This window comes from Lepidochelys kempii, chromosome 1, assembly GCF_965140285.1.
Source record: "Lepidochelys kempii isolate rLepKem1 chromosome 1, rLepKem1.hap1, whole genome shotgun sequence".
Taxonomy (NCBI): domain Eukaryota; kingdom Metazoa; phylum Chordata; order Testudines; family Cheloniidae; genus Lepidochelys; species Lepidochelys kempii.
In genome coordinates, this window is record NC_136380.1 from 51,179,130 (window position 1) to 51,205,543 (window position 26,414).

At 38.5% G+C, this 26,414-nt stretch overlaps 1 protein-coding gene across 6 annotated transcripts in view; it reads left to right on the forward strand.

The window, feature by feature from the left end:
* Positions 1-26,414, forward strand: part of NBEA (neurobeachin) — an 848,497-nt gene that overhangs the window by 215,929 nt on the left and 606,154 nt on the right. For all 6 annotated transcript variants that reach the window (XM_073341812.2, XM_073341823.2, XM_073341834.2 and 3 more), the window contains exons 7-8: positions 1,087-1,206; positions 13,480-13,626. In XM_073341812.2, the coding sequence (XP_073197913.1) occupies positions 1,087-1,206; positions 13,480-13,626 (267 nt within the window). The remainder of the gene's footprint in view (positions 1-1,086; positions 1,207-13,479; positions 13,627-26,414) is intronic.

The following is a 26,414-nucleotide window of genomic DNA, read 5'->3' on the forward strand; positions in this document are numbered from 1 at the left end:
ACTACTACTACTTCAGTATGGATTGACCTTTGGTATCAGAACTGCTTGATCTCTCTTCTAGTCAATGCTTACTCATTTAGTGAATACATTTTTAATTCAGGTCAATCTGGAAAAGAGATGCAATACTTCCCAAAACATGGAGTGTTACTTTCAAGTGAGGCCAACTCTAACCAATTGACTGTTATCTGTGTCTGCATTGTTAAAACAAATAAGCAAACAAAAAGTTTACTAGGAGATGACTTACAAACTGAAGAGCTGAAGTTTAAATTCTATTCCAGATGTCTGGTTTTATTTTTATTCTGAAGGACCAATTTAGAGGATTTTTAAATGTGTATACTAAAACTTGTTTACCATGGACTCTCAGGTATGAGTTGCTGAGTAACCTGTTTCAGAGACTTCTGTAGTTGCTACTCCTTTAGGTTGACAGATATCAAAAAATAATTGTCAATGGATAATTATCATTGAATGGTGGGCTGTTTCCAGTAATATTCCATCGAGATTGGTTCTAGTCCCAGTGCTATTCAATATTTTCTTCAGTGATCTGGAAGATAAATCACTGCTGATAAAAATTAGTGGACGACTACACACATATTGGCCACGTGGTTAGTAATTCTGAGAACAAGGTAGTCACACACAGTAATCGGGATGTCCGGCCAGGTGGGGCCAATTCAAACAATATGTTTTAATACAGTATTCAACATGATATACTTTATTATTAAATGGTCTTTAGACATGCAGATCTTATAAAATAAAAGGATATTATAGCTAAGCTTAACACTTAATTTTCTTTATCTGAACCTCCTTGTTCATGTTTTGTGTGCAGAACAAAAGTTAAATTGTACTTTCAAAAAACACATTTCTTCTACAGTGATTATATGTGCAATTTTTGGACTTGATTCTGCAAAGATATCCAAGTGGGCAGGCACTTAGGCCCATGTGGAGTCTTACTGATTTAAAATGACTCTTTGGAGATGCAAGGATTCCTACTACATTACTTTACAAGATTGGAGTCAAACGTGATATGCTGATTGTTAGCATTCAATAATAATGCTGTATAACATTAATATATTTTCAAATTATTTTTAGTGGTACATGATCAGCATTGTGCACATCTACAATCGTTGGAGAAACAGTGAAATTCGGTGTTACGTTAATGGTCAACTGGTATCCTATGGTGATATGGCTTGGCATGTTAACACGAACGATGTAAGAGATTTTTCTTTCCTTCTTTTTAGTGACTGTTTTCTATCCTCTTAAGTGCATGCATAGAACCATAATTCACTTGTACATTCCTATTTGGTTAAAAAAATAGGATTGTATAAATATCAGGCATGTTTATTTCCTTAATGTTTTTTTTTAATTTAAAAAAAATCAAGAATTGGATTATACTCGAGTTATTTCTTTTTTAGTTATATATTTTAAGAGAACATCATCTCTCTAGGGTTAATTTATTTCTTATCTTTATTACCATATAATATCTTATGTTGAGTCTATTTTGAGGAGATATTAATGTGAAATTCAGACTAAGTATTTTCAGATTATAGAAAATATTTTATTGTATGATAAGATATACAGACCCTGGATAACACAATCGATTGGTAATTATCTTTTTTTACCTGTGGGACATAAATTTTATAATATAGGTTTTTTCCTGAAATAGCTAAAATTCAATCTAAACATTATATCTGAGTAACAAAAAAAATGTTGAGTCTCATTCAGCCAAGTTACCACACATATGTCTCATAATAAAAATTAGTTTACCTTTGTTGTATATCTGGAGTTCTTGTACTGTGTTCAGTCCAGATTGAAATGTTTTAAATCAATTTTAAAGATTAAATATCCCCACTTGAGAGGTGGAAAACAGAGGCAAAGAGAAATTAAATTACATGCCTTTAGTCACATTATGATGTGTGTGGCAGGTCCAGGAACTCAGGTCTCTGTAGTCTGAATTCTGTTTCTTAATAACAAGATTGTCTTTCATGACTCATATTAGATGGCATGATGTTAATTAAGTGCCCATTGTGGCATCACAGTTAAGCATGTTGAGTTTTTTATGTTAAAGCAGGGATTCAACCTTTTTATTGTGCATTTAAAATGCAACATATTCGCCACAAAATTACAGCACTACTTTTTGTTTCTTGAATGAAATAAATGAGAATCTATAAATAAATCTGTTAATTGTTTTGAGTTGAGATCAATTTTAAAACATGTCCTTTAAATAGTATAGCAACATGTTTCATCCCCATCTCAATGGGAGTTGTGGTTGATTGGACTGCAGCAATGAGACAGCATCTGGAAGTGAAGTGGAATTGAGAGTGCATGCTTGGTGAAGCAGCAACCAGGCCTCTTCTCTTCCTGATGTCCTCCACCTCCTATTGGCTGGGTTGTTTGGCTCTCATACTCCCCTTCACCTCATCCTGATCTATTTAAACTCATCATGGGGTTTTCAAAGGCCTCTTGCAGTTTTCAGCAGTCCCTTCCTCATTCCCCTTAGTTGTAGGACAAGAGCTGTGTTCTTTAGGAAGCTGCAGTCTGACTCACTGCCTGTTTGGTCCACTGGGCCAAACTGACCTAGTTCTGCTGATATTTTTTGCCTTCCTCACAAAGTCATGGAGGCCCGGTTGGGTTGAAAGGAAATAGGATTGATAGTTTATGATTAGGAAAGGTAAGACTGTGTAGCTCATTGCAATTTGTGGCTGGTGTTCTGTATGGACAAAAACTAAAAGGGTCAGCTCCCAAGGGTAAATGAAAGCTGGAATTTTGTAGGTGGACAGTGTTCCTTTAGGAAAAGGGGGTACCTGAAATATTTGTGATCTGCAGTTCCCGCCTTGATACTCTCTTCCCCCTCCTCCCACTTCTCATGGAAGGTCTATTCCAAGTTCTTGATTTGTGTTGGGATCTGGTAACCCCACTCTGAACCCAGTTAAATGCCAGGTATGTGAGAGTGGGGATGGGCATATAGTGACCCCTCCCCTGTGGTGTTAAATTAATAAAGTTTGAGGCCTGCCATTTAAATCCATCCCTGTGCTTGTCATTTATTTGCCTGTTTAGCCTGATTGATTGTAGTGGAGACATAACCTATTTGGCAATCAAAGGATGATATTCCCCTGTTTTGTGTACACATGCTTGCGCTTGCTTGATGAGCTTGAATGAGTATAAATAGAAGTGTAGCCTCAGTAGCACAGGTAGTAACAGTGGAGTCATGGCTGAGCTCTGCCGAGTACAAACCCACCTGAAACCAGTGGTTGTGTGTTCGTCATGGCTCAGCCATGCCTCCTTTGCTGCTCCCAGTGCTACCTCAGCTATGAAGTGAGCTGTAGAACACGAAAGCTTATGCTCAAATAAATTGGTTAGTCTCTAAGGTGCCACAAGTACTCCTTTTCTTTTTGCTGTTTATACTGACTCCAGCTCTCATCAAGCAAGTGCAGGTATGCGTACAAAAACTGGGGAATCATGCTCCTAGCTCATAGAGTAGATGTAGCCTTTGTTAATTCATTGAAATCTTGTGAATCGGCTACATTTGAAGACATTATTAAGATCACTAGTAATTGTTTACTGCTGTTCTTCATAATTGAAGGAATTTGCTTCAGCAGAGACTGAGGAATAATATTCTACTACAGATGATTCCGTGAAGAATTGCCCTCTTTCAAATTTAAGACCATCTCATATTGTTCTCAGTGGGACTGAGAGAAGGCTGCCCTTAGCAAAGATGGATCTTGCTTCCATACATGTCTTCTCACAGAGCTCCTCTTCACCTCCTGACATCATAAGGTACTAGCTTCTCTGACAGGGAGTTTGCTTTCCTTGGGAACTATTGGAGGCAGTGGCCATTTTGATAGAGGACAATTATTTTAAGTTTCTCTTAAGGTTTTGTGCCTCAGTATCTGCTGATAACCTTTCAACTATGAAAACTAATGGCAAAAATGACCATTAATCCTCAGTATTTCTTTTAAAAAATATTAATTGCACCAGATCTACACAACAGGTAGGGCAGGAAAAACTTTTGTGGGGCAGTATGTAGCATAATGTGGAGCTCAGGATTGTACTTTGTACCGCCCCAGATTCTGTGTGCGAGAGAGTGACTGCCCCTTCCCTGTGCAGCCTGCCCTCCAGCCTGGTCTCCTTTCTGCTCACAATGCAACAGTTTCAATGTCGCCTCTTCAACTTCTTTCCCCTATGCCACCACTTCCCCTTTCCCGCACCCCTCGGTCTGGCACAGTGGCTCCTTTCATACCCCACCACCTGGCCCGCTTGCTCCTCCAGGGATGCCAGAGCCTTGTTCATGCTCTGGCATAAGTGACGTCTGACAATGCAGGAAGGATTCAGATATAAATACCTTAAACTATCTTCATCCCCAGCAGATTTTGAGAAGGGTTTTGAACTTTGAGAAATCCACCTTTCCAACTCTTCTTTGCTATCTTTTTTTCCTGCAAAGATCCTTCTCATCACCCACTTTGAGACAACATGCTTCTTAATCAGCACGGGAGCAATGGTAGAAGCTTCCTAGCAGCATAAAATAATCCTCTTTCTAAATGGCAGGCAGTACTTGCCACCTTAAATCTGTGGTTCTGAACATTTTTCTTTGAGGCCCCTGCAACATGCTATAGAAACTCCACAGCCCAGCTGTGCCACAACAACTGTTTTTCTGCATATAAAACCCAGGGCATAGCGTTAAGGGGTAGCAAGCTTTAGCCCATGGTGGTGGGGCTTGGGGTCCCAGGCTTTGTGTGGTGGGGCTGTCCACACAGCAGTCCTGTGTGGTGGGGCTTTGGCTTTCTGCCCTGGACCGCAGCAAATCTAACGCTGATCGTGCTTGGAGGACCCCCTGAAAGCTGTTCATGGCCCCGCAGGGGGCCTCAGACCCCTGGTTGAAAACCACTGCCTTAAATAATAAGGTATTACTTTACATATATAATTGTTCATGGATGAAAAGATACATAGAACATAAGATTTCTAGAATATATTTCCCAGTGGGGCTAATTTTTTTAAATTATATGCAAAGATTTTCTTGCTCAAGATGTTCAACTCTATATAGCTCTTCTTGGCAAATGTATTAACCGTTCTCTTACTTCATCTGCATAGATTTCAGGACATGTTACTGATTGAATGGTACAGAATCCAAACGTAAGGGGTCTTTTCATCAAATCTGTTTTCCAGAATAGTCATATTTCTCTTTTCTATTATTAAATCTGTCTGTGTATCTCTAATTGTATGATTCAATCAAATGTCTATCCCTTTGATTAGAAGGTAAATATAGTGCCACAGCTTTTGCTAATTGGTGATTCTCAAGTTATGTTAAAGATAGTCTTTATAGAATTTGTAAATGAAATATTCTTTCTGGAAATAAATTGTTTTTCATTCATGATTTGGAATCTTAATGCACACAAGAGGAAATATTGCTTTGTATGCTTTTTGTATTTAAAAAAAAAGTCCCAGCAGCAACCAAAGCCATTGAGAAAAGGAGATAAGTTAATTGAGTTAATTTTAATAATTTAATTTTAGAGGAACTTGACATAGTTAGAACCCAATTAGACTCCTTCATTGAAACACAAGCTAATAAACCCCTCCTTCCTAATTTGATGTCAGCTTTTTGAGCAGGCTAATAAATGGGAAGTGAACATTCAAAAGGAATGGGGAAAGAGGAAAACCATTTAATTTGTTTTAAAAAGAACATTATTTTCCTTCTAACTCTGTAAATAGAATACTTAGCTTAGTTAAAATAGCACTTCTTCATGTGGTAGTCTACACGCCATTCACTCATGGTATTGTGTGCCTCCTGTTGCCAGAAATCAGAAACTTTTCCTGCTAGCTGTCCCCGTCCATCCTTCCATGCTCATGGAATGCCTGCCCCACAGCTGATCCCCTGAGGGAATAAAAGGGTAGCGCAGACCAACTGCTACTCAGTTCCTTCTAATGCAGCCTTAGGCTACAGGCAGAACGTTTTAGCAGTCCATTATCTTTGTTTTAAACTCATTAGTTTAGTCTGTTGTAAATATTTGTTTTAGTCAGTTAGCTTTAGATTAATTCTTTGTTAGTATTTTAGTTTTAATTAGTATTTTGAGATAGGTTTAACATTGTTGGGTACTGGTAATGGGGTGTGCAGATTGTTAATTTGTAGAGTGACCCTGGGACCTTTTAGGCCTAGAGGGGAGTGCTTGTGTTGTCCCTGGCCAATGGAGTTGAGGAGCTGACCCACAGCAGGCACAGACAAGGCTTCCTGATGCTAAAGGTGGGAGATAACGAGGTTCCTCACAATCTTGAGTACCTCTGTGAAGCATTATAGTCACTGGTAATTAGGCTCTCTATATGGTCTCTTTCTGATTTGTGAAGTATAAATTCCAAGGATCTTTTAAAAAAGGATCTTTTAGGCAGCTCTTGAAACCTTCACAGTGTGCAATGAATCAGCAATCAGCAGTCTTGGGACTGTATAAATTTGTTCCTTCAAAGGGTAACTCGTCCACTGTATTCTGAACATCAAGTGGAAAGCCAGAGGACTGAAGTCATGAAGCTCTTGTCATGACTATCACCAATGCAACTGAACAGTTAGCTGTGTCAGCTGCGTCTGTAGCTGTTTGTAAAGCAATTCTGGAGACTAAAAGTCCTTCGTTAACAAAATTGTGCATTTCTTGTTGAGATTCCTGAGGTGCTTTATCAAAAAATGCCAACAGTTTTTGCCAACAGACAATCATATCTAGATAGAAGAGCATGATAGTAACAAATGCTTGTTTGGAGTACAGCCAAGGAACACCTCTTTCTGCCCAGAAGATTGTCTACACACCAATTAGTCTGGCCCAAGATGAGTCAGGCTTGTGGAACTCAGGCTAAGGAGCTGTTTAGTTGCATTGCAGATGTTCAGGCTTAAGCTGGAGATCACGCCCTGGCATTCTGTAAAGGGGGTGGGTCCCAGAGCCCAGGCTCCAGCCCAAGCATCTACACCCCGCAAGCCAAAGTCAGCTGGCATGGGCCAGCCATAGATTTTTAATTGCATTAGAGACATACCCACAGGCTCCTTGTTCCTGGGAGTCATTTTATAAGGCGCTGCTTTGTATGCTGTAGAGCAGCAATGACCACCAAAGAGGTGGGCAATGGATGGGTATAAAATGTTTCAAAGTTCTCACTGGGAATTTGATATGTCCTATCAGCTTTCTTTGATGTAACTGCAATAATTGGTGGAGTTGGAGTTAAAGCGTGCACTCGTTCTCATAACTAGTCATTTAGGGTATGGCTACCCTGTCATGAGCAAAGGAATATACAATATCTAAAAGCTTATGATATTTGTTAGATACCACCTCAAGTGGTATTTCCAGAGCTGCTGCAATCCTCTTGAAAAGGTATATAGTCAACCAGAGATAAGTTGTTGCTGTTAACCCTTCAAGTCAGAAGGAAGCTATGACCATATTTTGCACAAGACCTCGTGCCAGTAGAATGAAAAGGGCGCTGCAATCTTTAGATATATCTAGAGTTTAGCCTTTTATCTAAATTGAACTAAATCTTTTAGGCATTCTTCCAAATTTATTATGGCTTATGCCAAGAGTTAAAGGTAAACAGATTTATTCTCAGAAGCTTTCAAATTGAATTTTAAGACATTAAATTGTGTTTTATGCTTGCAGATCAGGATCCCCATTAGTAATTAGTAATCTCCATTGAACTTCCTTTAATAATACCACCATTTTAGAAATGTGTTAGGCAGCGACATGAGCTTCTGTTCATACTTTCAGAAAACATTATGTAATTGGACCGGCAACTTGAATAGATAAAGGCTTTGGTAGATTAGTACTTAGATTTGTCTTTATGTAAGACTTCAATACCCACCTCCATCTGTAAACTGCTTTTCAGTCTCTAAGAGTGGAAGTCCTAGATAAACTCAATGAGGAAAAAGAGGTTATTTACCTTATAGTAATTGATGTTCTTCGAGATGTGTTGCCTGTGGGTTTCTCTACACCAACTTTAGTTCATGGCAAGCTGGGGTATGAATCTGTGCAGCAGTAGTCTGCTGTGGACTTAAGCCTGGTCTACACTACAGAGTTAGGTGGACATAAGGCAGTTTACATTGACCTAACTCTGTAAGCGTCTACACTAAAATATCCCTCCCGCCGATGTAAGTCGCCCACTATTCTGACATCATAACTCCAGCCCCATGAGAGCTGTAGTGCTTAAGCCAATGTAATTAGGTCAGTGCTTTGTCTGTGTAGACACTGTATTGCTTACATTGCGTCTTTGCTGCATAGGCTGAGGTCTGTCTGTGCAAGCGCTCCTGGTGAGGACATGTACCACTGACCGAACATAGTGTGGACTGCAGTGGCTGTAGTTGATGTGACTTAAGGAGAAGTCCCAGAAGACTGGAGAAGGGCTAAAATAGTTCCCATCTTTAAAAGGGGGAAAAGGAGGAGCCCAGGAAGTATAGACCAGACAGCCTGACTTCGATACCAGGGAAGCTACTAGAACAATATATAAAACATTTATATATATATATATATAAACATTTCAAGTTGCAGTGGGGGAGGTTTAGACTGGATATTAGGAAAAACTTTTTCACTAAGAGGGTGGTGAAACACTGGAATGCGTTACCTAGGGAAGTGGTAGAATCTCCTTCCTTAGAGGTTTTTAAGGTCAGGCTTGACAAAGCCCTGGCTGGGATGATTTAACTGGGAATTGGTCCTGCTTCGAGCAGGGGGTTGGACTAGATGACCTTCTGGGGTCCCTTCCAACCCTGATATTCTATGATTCTATGATTCTATTTTGCGAATACCTGGAGGATGAAGGGCTAATCACTAGCAGCCAGCATGGATTTACCCATGAACAAATCATGCCAAAACAGCTTGATTTTCCTCCTTTGACAGGGTAACTGATTTGGTCGATAGGGGGAAAGCAGTGGACATAATATATAGGACTTCAGCAAGGCTTTGACACAGTCTCTCATGACATTCTAATAAGTAAACTGGGGAAATGCAGGTTTAGCCAACTACCAAGTGGATACATAATTGGTTAAACAGCCACAAACAGAGTAACTATTAATGGAAGGAGGTCTCAAGTGGGGATCTGTTCTGGAACCGGTGTTCTTTAACATCTTTAACGACCTAGATGTAAGAATAGAGAGCATACTGATCAAATTTGCAGATGACACAAAGCTATGGGGGAGGGTTGCCAGCACTTTGGAGGATGGAGCTAAAATTCAGAGGGATCCTGATAAACTGGACAACTGGGCTATAGCCACAAAATGAAATTCAACAAAGACAAATGTAGGGTGCTACACTTAGGGAAGAAAAAACAAATGCACAAATATAGAATGGGGTATAACTGGTTTGCACTGCTGAGAAGGATCTGGGAGTTGTGGCAGATCACAACTTCAACTTGAGTCAGCAATGTGATGCTGTTGCAAAAAAAAAAAAGCAAAGGCAATTTTAGGTTGCATTAATGAGAGACATAGCATGCAAGTAATGGGAGGTGACAGTACCGCTGTACTTCGCACTAGTTAGGCCTCGTCCGGCGTACTGTGTCCAATTTTGGTCACCAATGTATAGAAAGGATGTGAAGAAACTGGAAATGATCCAGAGGCGAGCAACAAAGATGATCAAAGGGATGGAATGCAAGCTATACGAGCAAAGGCTGAAGGAACTGGGTATGTTTAGTTTGGAAGAGAGGAGATTGAGGGGGCATAACAGCGGCTTTCAAATACTTGAAAGGCTGTCATAAAAAAGAGAACAGTTGTTCTCTTTTGCAGCAGAGGGCAAGGCAAGAAGCAATGGGTTTAAACTACAGTACAGCAGATTTAGATTAATTCTCAGGAAAAACTTCCTAACAGTAAGAACAGTAGGACAATGGAACAGACTGCCTTGGGAGGTTGGAGGTTTTCAAAAGGAGACTGTCGTGGATGGTTTAGGCACAACAAATCCTGTGTCTTGGCAGGGGTTAGACTAGATGACCCTTGTGGTCTCTTCTGATCTATAGAATATATAGTAAATTTATACCTTGTCATATGTTATCATATTTTTATATTGAATTTTAAGCAGGTTTATTTTTAAAAATAAACTTATTTGATTTAAATAAAAATAGTGTAAATAAAATCTTTAATTTAAAAAACAATTATTTTATCCACCATGTTATTAAATGATATTGTTTATATTGTATCACCTAAAGGGCACAGTCAGGTTGTGGCTCCATTGTCTTAGATGCTGTACAATGTATACAAGGCTTCTGATTTTTTATTTTAATTAATTAGCTCTGATAAAACAGCAGTGATTTTTTTTAGAAGAAATTGGTGTTCATCCAGTAAACACCAGAAAAACACTGGAAATGGTTACTTGTACTAGCCAATGGTTTCTTGATGGACCTATGCTCCATGAATTTATCTAGTTCTTTTTTTAATCCTGTTATAGTCTTGGCCTTCACAACACCCTAGGGCAAGGAGTTCCACAGGCTGGGGGTTGGGGCACGGGAGAAGGTGAGGGCTCTGGGCGGTGCTTACCTCGGGAGGCTCTCCGGAAACATCAACATGTCCCCCAGTTCCTTGCCTCTGCCTGCAGCTCCCATTGGCTGTGGTTCCCAGCAAATGGGAGCTGCAGAGGTGGTGCTCTGGGTGGAGGCAGTGTGCAGAGCTGTCTGGCTATGCCACCACATAGGAGCTGAGAGAGGGGGATGTCGCCACTTCCAGGGAGGCGCGGAGCCAGGTAGGCAGCCTGCCAGCCCCCTCCCCCCCCAGCACCTGTACTGCACCTGGGCTGCCCATCCAGCACCCTCAGACCACACCCACCCCCACCCCCCCACCGACACCCCTGGGCTGCTCCCCACCCCTGCCCCCAAGATTTAGTCAGGGGTATATAGTATAAGTCATGGACAGGTCACATGATGTGAATTATTATTTACTGCCCTTGACCTGTCCATGACTTCAACAGAAAATATCCATGACTAAAATGTGGCCTTAGTTATGAGAAGGAGTAAATAACACTTCCTTATTTACTTTCTCCACACCAGTCATGGTTTTATAGATCTCTGTCATATCCCCTGTTAGTCGTCTCTCCTCGTACCCCAATCATTTTTGCCCTTTTCTGAAGCTTTTTTGATTCCGATATATCTTTTTTGAAATGGGGTGATGACATCTTCACGCAGTATTCAAGGTGTGGGCATACCATGGATTTATATATAGCCAATATGATATTTTCTGTCTTGTTATCTATGGCTTTCTTAATGATTTCCAACATTCTGTTCACTTTTTTGACTGCCGCTGCATGTTGAGCGGATGTTTTCAGAGAACTATCCAGAATGACTCCAAGATGTTTCTTGAGTTGTAACAGCTAATTGAGACCCCACACTTTATATGTATAGTTGGGATGATGTTTTCCAATGTGCATTACTTTGTATTTATCAACATTGCATTTCATCTTCCATTTTGTTGCCCAGTCACCTAGATTTGTGAGATTCTTTTGTAACTCTTCGCAGTCTGCTTGGGACTTAACTATCTTGAGTAGTTTCCAGAGTAGCAGCCATGTTAGTCTGTATCCACAAAAAGAACAAGAGTACTTGTGGCACCTTAGAGACTAACAAATTTATTAGAGCATAAGCTTTCGTGGGATACAGCGCACTTCATCGGATGCATAGAATGGGACATATAGCAAGAAGGATAAGCTTTCGTGAGCTACAGTCCACTTCATCAGATGCATAGAATGCAACATATAGTAAGAAGATATATATATATATATATATATATATATATATATATATTCATACAGAGAACGAGGAAGTTGCCATACAAATTGTAAGAGGCTAATTAAGATGAGCTATTATCAGCAGGAGAAAAAAACTGTTGTAGTGATCATCAAGATGGCCCCCTTAGTTGAGATGAAGGTATGAGGATACTTAACACAGTATACATACAAACATAGTCACTCTCACCTTCTTGTCAACTGTCTAAATGGACCATCTTGATGATCACTACAACAGTTTTTTTCTTCTGCTGATAATAGCTCATCTTAATTAATTAGCCTCTTACAGTTTGTATGGCAACTTTCTCATTCTCTGTATGTGTGTGTGTGTTGTACAATTTTCCATTCAGTATGATAAACACTTAATTATTTTCCTTGTTAACTCAGAAAGAATATGCAAGGAAGAAGCTGTTTGTTTAATTCATTGAACACCAATGTGTAGTTTTGACTGAATACCTATTTACAGTTCTAGAATAAAAGGAGACAGATTTGAATATTTCATGTGTTCTGGGTCCAAATGTAGGAGAATGCTTGATACTTGCTGAATTGGCTATTTGTTTTTACTACTGGAAGAAGAATGTGAATGAAAACCAACCATGGCAATCGGTCATCGTATAAATATGCTTGTAATAACTAATGTAATCCCAGCCCTGAGGCGTGGCGTAAGCCTTTTCCTTGCTATTTGGAGTGATTTCTCTCTTCTCACTTTAGGAGTCTGGGTCCTGAGTTCTCTATCTTGGAACCTGGTGCCTCCAACCAAAGGTGCCCCCTATAGTGCCCGGAACACAAGCAGGTTTTCCCTTGGGAAAATGTTTACTACCAAATAATATACTAGGACAGTAGTCCGATATGCAAAAAATAAAATTATCACTATTCCCAAAGTAACAGTAAAACAGCAGAGGGAACTTTATTAGGTACAGGGAACAAAGTTTAAGGGAAAAGGAAAGAGAAGAAGTAACTAGAATAATAAAATAACAATATCTTACACCCTTCTCCTCCCAACATTTACAATGGGCCCAAACCTCCCTGCTCCCTCCCAAAGCCCACCTAGGCAGATAGTGAATTGAGAATCAGTTCTTTACTGGGTGATGCAGCACTGTAATTGTTGGCTGGCTTAAAACTCACAAATAATATAAATAGACATAGGATTCCTTATGAGGTCTTCGCCCCTAAAAGGTTAGTTTCTTCCTGAGGCTCACTCGTCTGGAGTCCAATAGAAAATTAGGTTGGCTCTTGGTAGTCTGACCTGGAATTCCTCCTCAGCCTCCTGCATACTTGGTCTTATGGGCTGACATCCTTTAACAATGCAGTAACCACCAACAGAGTTCAAAGTTTCCCTTTGGGTAGGAATTGAGTAGTTTAATGAGGACCTTCCAGGCTGTGATGCTTCTCTCTGGTCCACCCAACACCAACAATAGCCAAAACCGAAAGTAAAACAAAACCCTTTGTCTCAGAGTTTATGAATGGTTCTTGTAGTAGCTTTCAACTTGTTCAATCTTCACCCTGAACTCTAGGCAATTTGGGAAACTTAGTCCTCAGCCTTTGTAACCATTGCTGCTGTTGTACACAGGAGAGTCTCCTTGAGGCTTAGAGTAATATGACTGAAACAACCAGCTCCAGAGAGAGTTACACTAATTAAAGTTGGATTTTTTTCTTTTCTTGATATTACTTTATTCAATAATAAACTAGTTTGTTCTTCGTTAAAAGATAAACAAGGACTGTTTCTTTGAATATTCCCCAAGTATTTTAAATTCATTAAAATTTCTTCTTTTTTATACAGAGCTATGATAAATGTTTTCTTGGCTCTTCAGAGACAGCTGATGCAAACAGAGTGTTTTGTGGTCAACTTGGAGCAGTATATGTGTTCACTGAAGCACTCAATCCAGCACAGATATTTGCAATACATCAGTTAGGACCTGGATATAAGGTAAAAACTTAATTTATTTCACAAATATAAAAATAGTTTTCCAATTAAAAACACAATGAGGTATTTTTATTTTTTTAGCCAAAGATTTTGTTTGAATGCATCTCTTTTGGAACTGCTTGAGTAGAGCTTTGTGGTTTATATTTCCTTGAGAACATTTCACATCTGTTTTTTTTCAAAACTTCGTTACCAATCTGAAATTCAACCAGCTTTTTAAAAGATTCACTAAATTTTGTTTTCCTTTGAAACATACTTGAGTGTACAATGTGTATTTGGGTCAAAAAGAAACCATGTGAAATTGCAATTCTAGTCTATTCCAAACAAGGGAAATCAAGCCTTTTTATTGTTTTATACCCCAAACTCAGAGAGAGGTAACAGACCAAGACTGATCAAAATGTAACCATCTACTCTTATAAAGTGCAAATTCAGAGTTTCAAATGGTTCTACAGTTGAAATATCAGTGGTCCTTTGGTTTTCATGATTGTGCTGATACCCTTATGCTACTATTTTTGGCAAATTGATGGTACATACTTTACTTTGTTCTTTAATAAAAGCAATATTTATTATTTTCTGTGGAAACTCTAAATAGTATTATTTTAGCTGGTTTGTCTAACTCTAGCAGTTAAAGCACGAGGATGGGAGACAGAGCCGGATTCTATTCCAGACTCTGGTGACATAGTGTCAATCTTTCTGAGCCTTGGTTTCCCTGTTTGTAAAATGGTAAAACTTGTGATATTGTTTTTAAAGCGCTTGAGTCCCTGAGAAGCCAGGTGCTATGTATATGCAAAATACAGAATTTAAATTAACAGATCAAAATAAGCTAAGATACCTTTAAACTCCATTAACATTTGGGATGACATCTAGAAAATGGTCCTGTAAAAACAATGTTGTCATGATATACAGTGAGACTATACATGTGTCTCATGCTATGTGTATTATATGAATAGGAGAGTATATGTGAAATACATAGATAATAGGAAATATGTCCTATGTGACTGGTATATGTAGGTTTTTCTGGAATTCAAAGCAATCATATTCACTAGCAGTGAAAGAAAACAGTACTTAGTAGACTGTGTATTTTAATGCTTAGCAGAATGAAAGTTGCTTTAGTTCAGTGTTTTGTGTCCAGGATCCTGTCTCGTTTATTATGTTTGACTACAGAGGTGGTTGTGGTATATATTCACTGGCCAACACTTGCACTGATATTGTGCAATGAGATGTAAGCTTTCCTTTATAGAAAAATTAAATATCTAATCCTGATGGTTGTAACGATAATCTTGCAAACATTAAGGTTAAATCAATTCAACAATTCCTACTGGAGTTTGCAGAAAGTCTGGGATCTGTGAACTCCAAAACCAAAATCAGACAGTTTAAATAGCAACATTGTTAACTCTTTCACTGCTGATAATTTTATTAGAATCATACAACTACCAGGTTTCTCTCTCAATTCCAGATGGTCTGGTGCACATCCCCCATGCTGAAAGTGTTAGTTGTTTCACTTCCGAGCTGCCAAAAATCTCACTTCCTTCTTGTCAACTTCTATTATGCATTGTATATAAAGTTGCTGTTATACAGAGAACTAGAAAATGTAGTGACAGTGTATAATGAAGTATAATATCACAGTAAATGGTACTGACTGTATCACTTATTTTCATATTTAATTTAAAAACTCAAATAAAAAAGCTGTAGAATTTGTAGTCTGCCACATTAGAATACACAATTCTGGAAACTTCTCAAAAGGTTTGTAGGTCAGTTCAGGTAAGTATCCGGACATTGCCCAACTATATGAAAACTCTGTAGTTATTATCCTGGGCTGGAAACACTAGAAGAGTGTTTTTAGAAGGTGGTTTTGGAGCTGCCCTTCTCCCAGTTAAGAGGACCGTTGGTACCCACTCCCTTGGGGGCCTTCCCGACTAGTCAATCCTTTCTACCGGCACTACTGGTCTCCTTGGGATCCATACAGCAGATATACCAGTTATGTTCAAGAATGGAACTGACCCTCTTGTCCCAGCAGATACCAACTAGCTCTGTTGGAGTTTGCAGAGGAGGAAGTAGAACTGGAACCAGTGGTTCTGACGAGTATTTTGTCATTCTCACTAGATGATTACTCTATCAATCTCCTTCCCATCTGATGACCAGGCAGTACCAGGAGCTTTTGCAGAGTGTCGGCCAAGCTCCAGACTCCATTCAAGGAGCTCCGTGACACCCAATAGTCTATTGAACATTCTGTTACCCTCTGGCCCTCTTGGATGGTGCTCCCTGTCAATGAGGCCTTTCTGGAACTTACTAGTATTGGGTAGCATAACAATCTCCTGTGCCCCTACCCCAAAAAGTCTGAAAAATGTTCTGTGCCATCTAAAGGGACAGAGTTTCTGTTTAGCCACCCAACACCCAACTCTTCAGCAACACAGGCAGCAATAGAGAGGTCCAAGTTACAGCACCCCAAGATCACTCCAACTGACAAGAATACTAAGCACCTTGGTCTTTTGAGGAGGAAATTATTTTCATCTACCAGTCTCCAATTTAGAATTGCTAACTGCCAGGCATTATTAGCAAAGTGTGACTTCACAAATTACTCCACGTTTCTAGAATTTGGGGACAAATTTCCACAGGATGACATGCCCTAAGGAACAAAGGCAGATTGATAGCTAAGACATCATTTTAGGTGGCAGTAGATGCAGCTGATACTGCATGTAGACCCATCACCACAACCATATTTGAGGCATGAATTGTGGCTTCACTCTTGGGCGTTTCCAAGGGAGGTCCAGAATATCATCGAGGACCTCCCCCCACTCTGACCCCCAAAACACCACAAACAACCTTATAGCTCCAGACCTCTCTCATGCACATTTTACCAACAACACCCTTACAAACTGCCACATAAATGATAGGTGCAAAGACCCAGACATGTGAATGACGTGAATTCCTCCATGTCATCTGTTACTGCCCAATATCACTCAAGAGTTTCTTTTGATGGGGCACTCTAGTGGTGAAACCAACACCACAATGCATCCTCAACCTAGTATTCTGTCCTTATCCAATCATCTTTTGATCATATGGCCACATGGTCCATGTTCTATTGTTCCATGAAGGTTGTCATCTTAATCACCATCAGATCAGCAGAATGGGTGAGTGAATTGGGAGCACTCATAGCTGACCCACTGTACACCATATTTCATGAAGAGGAAGTCTCCCTTTGCCTCCATGAAAAATTCATCTCCACAGTAATTTTTGAGTTTCACATGAACAAATATATTCACATACGAGTATTCTTCCCAAAACCACATATGTTCAGTGAAGAAAAGACTGCACTCCCTCAGTGTTAGATGGTCCTTGGCCTTTTATCATAAAAGAATGAAACCAGTTAGGAAAACACCAAGACTATTTGATGTTATAGCAGAGTTATCATGAGGACAAGCATCATCTACCCAGAGGCTCTGCATGGATCTCTGGATGCATTATTTTCTGGTATCAGTTGGCCCGTATTCCTCCCCCATATAGAGTTGAGGACCTGCTCTATGAGAACACAAGCAATCTTGACTGCATCTCTTTGAGAGGTATTGATACTGGATATGTGTAGGATAGCTATGTAAAGCTCCACACCTTTATGAAGCATTAAGCCCTAGCCCAGGTGTCTTCTGCAGATCCAGCTGTGGGGACATCAGTATTTTAGATACCCATAACAATTGCATCCTCACACCCTCCCCCTGTTTGAATGCTGCTTACCAGTCACCCTCATGTGGAAAACATAGGGCTCAGCACTCGAAGAAGAAGAAATGGAGGTCTCTTAACTTTAACTGGATCCTCTTTGAAATGTGTGGTCCCTATCTGCATTTCACTGTCTGTTGTCCTTCCCCTCTGCTTCAGATTTTATCTGATTCATGGTAGGAGAAGGAACTGATGAGCCATTGGCTTGCACCAGCATTTGTGTGTTGTTTCAGAGAATGAGAAAGGTAATTGAGCAAGTGTGGATCACCGGATTCTGTTTGCTACAAATCTGTGATCTCAGGCACATGGATTGCATGCATGTTCATGCATGGAATACATATAGGGACCACACATCTCAAAGAGCCTGTGGTTACAGGTAAGTGACCTCAATTTTCACTGAAGTCAAAGCCTTTTGCAAAAACATGTCTATTATAGGGCTGTCAAGCGATTAAAAAAATTAATCGTGATTAATACCATGGTTTAAAAAATTATTCATGATTGTGTGATTTATCACAGTGTTAATAATAGAATACCATTTATTTAAATATTTTTGGATGTTTTCTACATTTTCAAATATATTGTTTTCAATTACAACAAAGAATACAAAATATACAGTGCTCACTTTATATTTTTTTTGCTATAAATATTTGCACTGTAAAAAAAACCTAAAGAAATAGTATTTGTCAATTCTTCCATTACAAGTACTATAGTGCAGTCTCTTTATCATGAAAGTTGGACTTACAAATGTAGAATTATGTACAAAAAACCTTCACTCAAAAATAACAGTGTAAAACTTTAGAGCCTACAAGTCCGCTCAGTCCTACTTCTTCTGCAGCCAGTTGTTCAAATAAGTTTGTTTACATTTGCTGGAGATAGTGCTGCCCGATTCTTGTTTACGATGTCACCCGAAAGTGAGAACAGGTGTTGTAGCTGGCATCACAAAATATTTATGTGCCCAATGCGCTAAAGATTCAGATTTCCTTTAATGCTTCAACCACCATTCCAGAGGACATGTGTCCATGCTGATGACAGATTCTGCTCGATAATGATTCAAAACGCTGTGGAGCAGTGCATGTTCATTTTCATCATCTGAGTCAGGTGCTACCAGCAGAAGATTGATTTTCTTTTTTGGTGGTTTGGGTTCTGTAGTTTCTGCATCAGAGTGTTGCTCTTTTAAGACATCTAAAAGCATGCTCCACACCTCATCCCTCTCAGATTTTGGAAGGCACTTCAGATTCTTAAACCTTGGGTCAAGTGCTGTAGCTATCCTTGGAAATCTCACATTGGTACCTTCTTTGCGTTTGGTCAAATCTGCAGGGAAATTGTTCTTAAAATGAACATGTGCTGGGTCATCATCTGAGACTGCTATAACATGAACTATATGGAAGAATGTTGGTAAAACAGAGTGGCAGTCGTACCGTTCTCCCCCAAGGAGTTCAGTCACAAATGTAATTAACGCATTTTTTTTAAAAAGAGTCATCAGCATGTGAGCATGTCCTCTGGAATGGTGGCCAAAGCAAGAAGGAGCATAGAAATATTTAGCATATCTGGCATGTAAATACCTTACAATGCCGGCTGCAAAAGTGCCATGTGAACGCCTGTTCTCACTTTCAGGAGACATTGTAAATAAGAAGTGGGCAGCATTATCTCCCTTAAATGTAAACAAACTTGTTTGTTTTAGCAATTGACTGAACAAGAAGTAGGACTGAGAGGACTTGTAGACTCTAAAGTTGTACATTGTTTTGTATTTGAGTGCAGCTATGTAACAAAAAAAATCTACATTTATAAGTTGCACTTTCACAATAAAGAGATTGCACTACAATACTTGTATGAGGTGAATTGAAAAATAGTATTTCTTTTATCATTTTTACAGTGCAACTATTTGTAATAAAAATAATTTGAAAATGTAGAAAAAATCCAAAATCATTTAATACATTTCAATTGGGATTCTATTGTTTAACAGTGTGATTAAAACTGATTGATCGCAATTAAATTTTTAAATCATGATTAACTTTTTTGAGTTAATTGCGTGAGTTAACTGTGATTAATTGATAGCTTTAGTCTATTACAATTAAATTTTTGATGGGGGGGAAGAAGTTGAAGCAAATCATTCTGACTTTCTCACTTCGTTTCAATAATGTCAATAGTTTTTATTTAAATGCTGACATTCATTTGCAGTTTATGTCAAATAAAATATTAAAATTAATATTGTATATATAAATATTCTGTGTTGTTGAAACAAAGCAATGTTTACCTTATCAAAACATTTTAACAGTATTGAAATGAAGCTATATAATAGTCCTATTCTTTTTTGTAATTTTTGTTCTGCAGGCAATGTCAAAACATTCAGAATGGGGAAAAATATTCAAATGTCAGAATTGTCTGTAGAACTAAAATTATTTTATGATCAGCTCTAATCTATAGCCACACATTCTCTTGCAGTTTGATGATAATATCAAAGTGTAAAACTGGCACAATATAGTTTTGGGGTGTCACAGGAGAAGCATTTTGATAAGGAATAAGGAAAGTTAGTGAGAAGTATGAAAGAATACAGTTATTCTTCTAGATGGCATGCCGAGGAATTACCTGAGTGAATTGGCTTTTGGAAATTATAGAAGGTTCTCATGTGTCGACTTCCATGCTGCCCCAAAACCAATGTCCTTTATCCCTCTTAGACAATTTAGTTCAATTCATTTTTTCAGATGGGATCAGTAAAATAAATCCTTCACTGTTGCTGGGGAAAGTTGTTTTATTGTAAATTCTTTTGATATATTCAAATGAATGAGGATACTTTATTCATTCTAGTCCTGATAAGACTGAACAAATTAATCTGAAAGCTGAATTTCAGAATGGTTGCCCTATCGTCGATTAATCCCTCCTTGTCTCCCATGAATTGTTCAGAATTCTCAGTCTCAAGGATGCTTACTTCCAAATATCTATCAGGCCAAGCCATGGGCAGTTTCTGAATTTCAGTATTGTGGGAGGATTGTCAAAAGGGAGGACTCTGTATTGGTAGCCTCTCTACAGTTTTGAGAGTCTTCAAAATGTCTTACAGTGTAGTAGTCTGGGAAACAAAACTATTCATATTTTTACCTTTCATATTCATACTTTCCTGGGAAACAAAACGATTCATATTTTTACCTTTCTGCATCATTAGCTGATGAGAAAAGCTTGGTCACCTTAGGAGTTTCAATTAGACATACTGGCAACATACTATTTTCTAATTCCTAGGATTGAAAATAAATTGAGGAAAATCCATTTTCACTACAATGAGGGTGATAATATTAATTGGAAATACTATGAACACAAAACTAAAACTGCGTTATCCATGAGACTGAATCTTAGTACTAACTCTGACAATATAATTAGTTTGTACTCACTCAAAGGGACACCATTAGTCTTAAACTGCTAGGTTGGATGGCATCATGATTAACCCTCCAGAAGTCCCATTCCAGAATTAGGCAGCAAGGCCTCCTGGTATTTTTGGCATGCTGATTGAATTTTGTCTTCTGCTGAAAAATAGTTTTTGAATGTTTTATATCACCATGGCATTCTCACCGTGGCTTTTTTTAGATTTTATGGCTACTGGGGGGTACATCCTGCTTATGTAAATCCACTGTTAGAAAGTGGGAGGGAAACACTACTTTCTCAATAACATACAGTAAAACAAAGCATATTACTGCATTCTTAGAGGAAAAAAAGAAACTGAATAAAACCAAAAAGAGAATATATCCCAAACAGCTGAAGTATAATCCTGGGAGAATGCTGAAAGGTTTTTACTTGTTTGTCTTTGGCCAAGACAGGTGGAATGGGAAACTCTTCCCAAAGTTACAGATAAAGACTTTTCCCCTGTCTGAAGTCCCAGGAAACACCATGGAATTATTTTGCGACACCCCTGTGATTTTTTTATTTAACCTTGTTGGCATGTCTGATAGATTTCAAAACTCAAAATATATAATAAGTTTAGGATATATAGTATAAATACAGTAATATTGTTGGTGAAAGACCTTTTTACTGAAGGAAAAATCCTGACTCTTACTATGAATGGATTGACTCAAATATATAGTTATATTTCTCTAAGATAGTATTTTGAAGCTTGTTACTTCTCTGTGCATTCATACTTGTGTGATTTTGCTGCTCCTGGCATTGAGCTGTGCAACTGTCTTGAGAAGCCATGTTGGGGTTGTGCATGAGTGTTCTCATGTGAGAGTGACTTCATTGTCCTACTCCTATATAAGGAAGTACCTCCCACATCAAACTACCTCACTTCTTTGCTGCCACGCCAGAGGACTTGTTTCCTCAGAACTAGACCTTTCCTTAGCCTAGCTCAAGACCTTATTGTAAACAGTTTGAACAGGATAGGATAGTTTAATAGAAATCACCCTGCCCTTGGCCCAGGAGCCCTATGATCCTTACAGAGACTGTCAAGCCCTGAACCCCATAAGGGCTTTACGAGGCATGTCTCTTGACTGATGCCCACATTCAGGGAATTCTGTCAGGCTGAGGCCTACTGGGTAACCCAATGTATGATTTGCCATACCTTCACTTAACCACACCAGAAGGCTCCAGGTGCAACCGTCTTACCAATGCCTACAGCCCAAAATCACAGTGGGCTTGTTGATGGTACTGAGGCTAACCTCTGGGATGTGATCCTCTGACACAGGACTCAAGACATTACTTGTTCCAGCCTTAGCACTTCTGTCTATCCTAAGCTGGACATTGGGATCTCTTCAGCATTGTACTGGCAGTGAGTCCCTTACATGGCACCACTGGCATAGTTTAAATCTATATTGGCACCAAAGACCAGAATGGCACTGTGTCTCAAGACCTGAATAGCCGTGGCTCTGATGCAGGATGCATGTGTAATGGTGCTTATTCTTCACCTGGTGCTATTGCTCCACCAATTCCCAATTTATTCTCTGCTTCAAGATTTTAAGTCCAGTCAGTTGCCTCTTCAGGTAAAAGGGAGAAAAAGAGGAAACACATCTTCCCATAAGATGATCATAAACAGAAGAAAAAGAGGAAGTATCATTTCTCCTCCTTCATACTCCCTGACTCATGAATGCATTTTAGTTTAAAGATTTACTCTACTCTTCAACTTTTTTTCCTGTCTACCTGTTTTGTTTTTTGTTTTTTTGACTGCTAAAATATGCTATTCCTTTGGAGCTATGCAAAGCAACAGCGTGGAGTTCAATGGATGTTTTCATCAGGCACTACCCGTGGACTTAGCATTCTGCTCTGATTCCCAGTTTGGGATAGTTCTACAGACCATACTTAGCTAGAACTCTTCACCCACCATGCACCTGATATAGCTTGCTAATTTTTCACATGAAGTAATGCCCAGAGGCCCTTAAAAAGAGTCACTTGTTCTTTGAGACTCACCTCTGTGCATTCACACTACCCTCCCAGCTCTGAGTTCTGTATAACATCAGGACTGTGGTTTGGGAGAAGGAATAGAGGTAGTTGGGAGATGCATTTCTTTATATGGCAAGATGATGTCACCCTCAGGTGAGAATGCTCAGGTACCCTTTGCATGGTCCTGATTTTTCAAGGCTGTTCTGCAGCTCAATGCCAGAGCACCAAATCCTACAAGTGTGAATGTACAGAGCTGACTATAGAGAACAGCAGTTACCGGCAAGTAAGCTCTTTTTTGTCATGGTGAGCTTCCAAAAATCTTCCAGCTAAACTGTTCTGTAACATTTTGGGAGAAAAAATTCCCCAACATGAACAAAATATCAACTTTGATTTGAGGTGCAAATATGCAATCTTAAGAAAAAATCTATTTTGGTATTAGTGAAAGGTAATCTAGGAAATGTACAGTATTCCTAATTATTTCCTCATAATTCTTCAAAATGGAGTGGAATGGAAAAGTCATGAGAGAAACTATTTCAGTTTGGTTCCTCACTGAAGAAACAGCCTTTCTGTGTGTTCTGAGACCCCATGTATTCATCATTTTTATTCTTGTTACTTTAACAACTGCCAGGTTTATAGAAGATAGCATACTTTCTATTCTCTTAGACTTCGTTCAAAAGCATTCGAACCCTTACTTTTTTGAGCAAGATGACATGATAGATTAGTGTACTGCTATAAATCGATAATATACTAAAAAAGCCTAGCAGCAGGAACATCTTTTAGCAGTCACAAAAAAAGAGCAAGTCAGGTAGATAGGAACAAAAATAGAGAAGCTGTATGCCTGAGGCGCTATCAAAATTATACCAGACAATTAAGAAGTATGCCAAAGTCAAAAATATACTAAGATTCAGATTTAAGGCAAGTTTTCAAAACCATGATGAGGATGCTCAAATAAAAGGCTGCTCAATTCTGAACATTTATCTGTTAATGATTAATACCAAAATTTTGTATAATATATACAGAAAATATAGTGTTGGTATCAACATCCCTAAATAATTGGATCTCAGTAACACCATATTATTCTCAATCCTATGCGTCTTATGGATCGTTGGAATATATTAATCAGGGTGGATTTGATTTAAATCACTAGTAAGGAAGACTCAATTTAATCATGATTTTCTACAAAAAAAAGTAAAAGAAAAGGATTACTTGTGGCACCTTAGAGACTAACAAATTTATTAGAGCATAAAAAGTGCATTCTTGTTGGTTGTTATATCCTTTAATACATATTCTTCAGAGAGAGATGTAGGTTTCATTTTTAAAAGGTACACACTGTACATATTTAAACAGTGATTTATTTTGAAAACTTTTCAGATTAGTTTTACAGCTATATCAAAAAATGAATGTCTGTTTGTTTTTTTCATTTACCAAAGGTAACTGAAGCAGATAGTTCACCTCCCAATGACTTCATAAATATCTCCAATTCAACAGGTTAATCATTAATATTTGGAGGATTTTCTTACCAGGCTGTATGAGGAGGAGAATATCACCAGACAGACATTTAAATTGTTTTATTTAACTAAAACAACAACATTAAGTATTCTGGATATTTTTCTTCAACAGCAAACATATAATATTTTAACAAAACAAGCATATGTCGCTCGCTTCTCATATTTATCTCCAGTCTTCTTCTCCTTGTCCAGATCTATTCCGCCCCCAACAACCTTCTCTTCATTGAACTTTTTGAAACCTTGCACTTTTAGAGAGAGGTAAGGGATTAACTCTGTGTCCACAGATTTGCAGAGGGACAATATATTTTTCACCTCTGTATATTATTTATTTATGTTAACAAGCATATTACTTCTGAAGACACAAATCCACAGTTTGAGAACTGCAAAACTAAGCATCTCTGATGGTATCTTCTAGACTGAGCACTGAGTCCCATTGGGTAGATAGAAAGATTAACCTAAATAATCTATACAGAAGCCTGTGGATAAGATTTGGTCCCTAATCCTTGACCTATTGGAACTCATTTACAAAATTTTTCCTAAACATTACATGAATATATTGTCTCATACTATAGAATTAGAATTTATAATCCCTATTCCATTGAGGTATAATGTATCTTAATTAAAACTATCTTTAGATAGTTTTTTCCTCAAAAAGCATTTAATCAAATAAATCCAATTTAAATTAAAAAAAAATCCTTTATTTTTTTTTAAATCATTGATTTTTATCCACCCTGATACTAATGCCTCTACATATGACTGGTACAGATAATTAGGTATAGAAACACTTTGGCTCTAGTGATTTCTATATTAAAGCTGAAAATATGCCTAGAGTTCAGTTGTGTGAAAACCAATATGTTTTCAATAATAAAAATATTGATAGCTACATTAGAAGGGATAAAATATTGTAAAGGGCATAAACCCCCATTTGTCATGTTACAAGCCAATCACTAACTTCCTAGGGCTACGAAGAAATTTTCCCTGGGGGGAGATTATTCCATAGTTCATTTGCGGTTTTCTTTCACCTTATTCTGAATAATCTGGAACTGGCCATTGTTGGAGATGGGTTACTGAAGTAGATGGAACATTAATCTGATCTGGCATGGGAGCTCCTGTGTCCTACATTTCCTTAGAAATGCCATCTCCACAAAATTCTTCACTTTTAATCTTCCTTTTCCCCATATCTCTCCTGTTTTGTTTACTCTGTTACACACAGAGCAACATTTTTATAAGAAGTACAGATCATCTACTATCTTAAAAATTGGTTTAGCACAGCTGAGCTCTTGGTGCAATATTTTGAATCCACAAAAGGCTCGAGATTTGTTCATTCTGGAGTAGCAAGATATCTATTGCAGACCCCTGTGTGTGACTGGAATCCATTAAATTGGCACTGCCTTTATCTCAAGAGTGAGGAAGATCAGATTCATAGACTGAACATGTTGCTGACAGAAGAATTGGTCTTTCACCTGGATATGTCCTACTAGGCTGAGTTCTTAATTTTTACTTTTCAGCAGAAATCCTTGGATCATAGAGGACAGTCAAAGCAGTTTGGTGTTGAGAAAGGAGGACCTTTTTTTTAAAGGCTTGAGCCTCGGGAATGGGGGAGGGGGGAAGACCAGTAATGTTCCAGTCTTTCTGATCCTTCTGCTTTACTGGATCCTAGGGATCATAGAATCATAGAACTGGAAGGGACTTTGAGAAGTCATCTAGTCCAGTCCCCTGCACTCATGACAGGACTAAGTATTATCTAGACCATCCTTGGTACACATGGCTGCCATAGAGTGTCCTTAGTTCTAACCATTCCTTTTAAATGGGAATAAAAAGAAGCTATGCTTCATACAGTCAAGCTCTCAAGAGATGAGCATTCTTATTTCAGAAATCTGTTGCTTGATCTTGCTGGTCCTCTGTTCCTAATCCTGGATTTTGATATTGCTGAATAGTCTTATATATAGAGAAGATCTGCAGAGGCAGTTCATGATAGAGAAAGGAAGATTAGATTCCATTAAATTGAGTTATCTGAATGTAGTGCATTTGCAGATTCACATTGACCTTCTCTTTTCCAGAATAGGAGTTGTATAGGGGATGAGGCTTCTATAAACTTTTGGTTTTGGAGTGTTCAGATTGTAGAGTGTACAAGCCTCCCCTAATGGTTTTACTAACTAGCTGTTTTACGGCTTGCAAGGCATGGCACAAAACTCCTACACTGTGGATTTACAGAGGCAA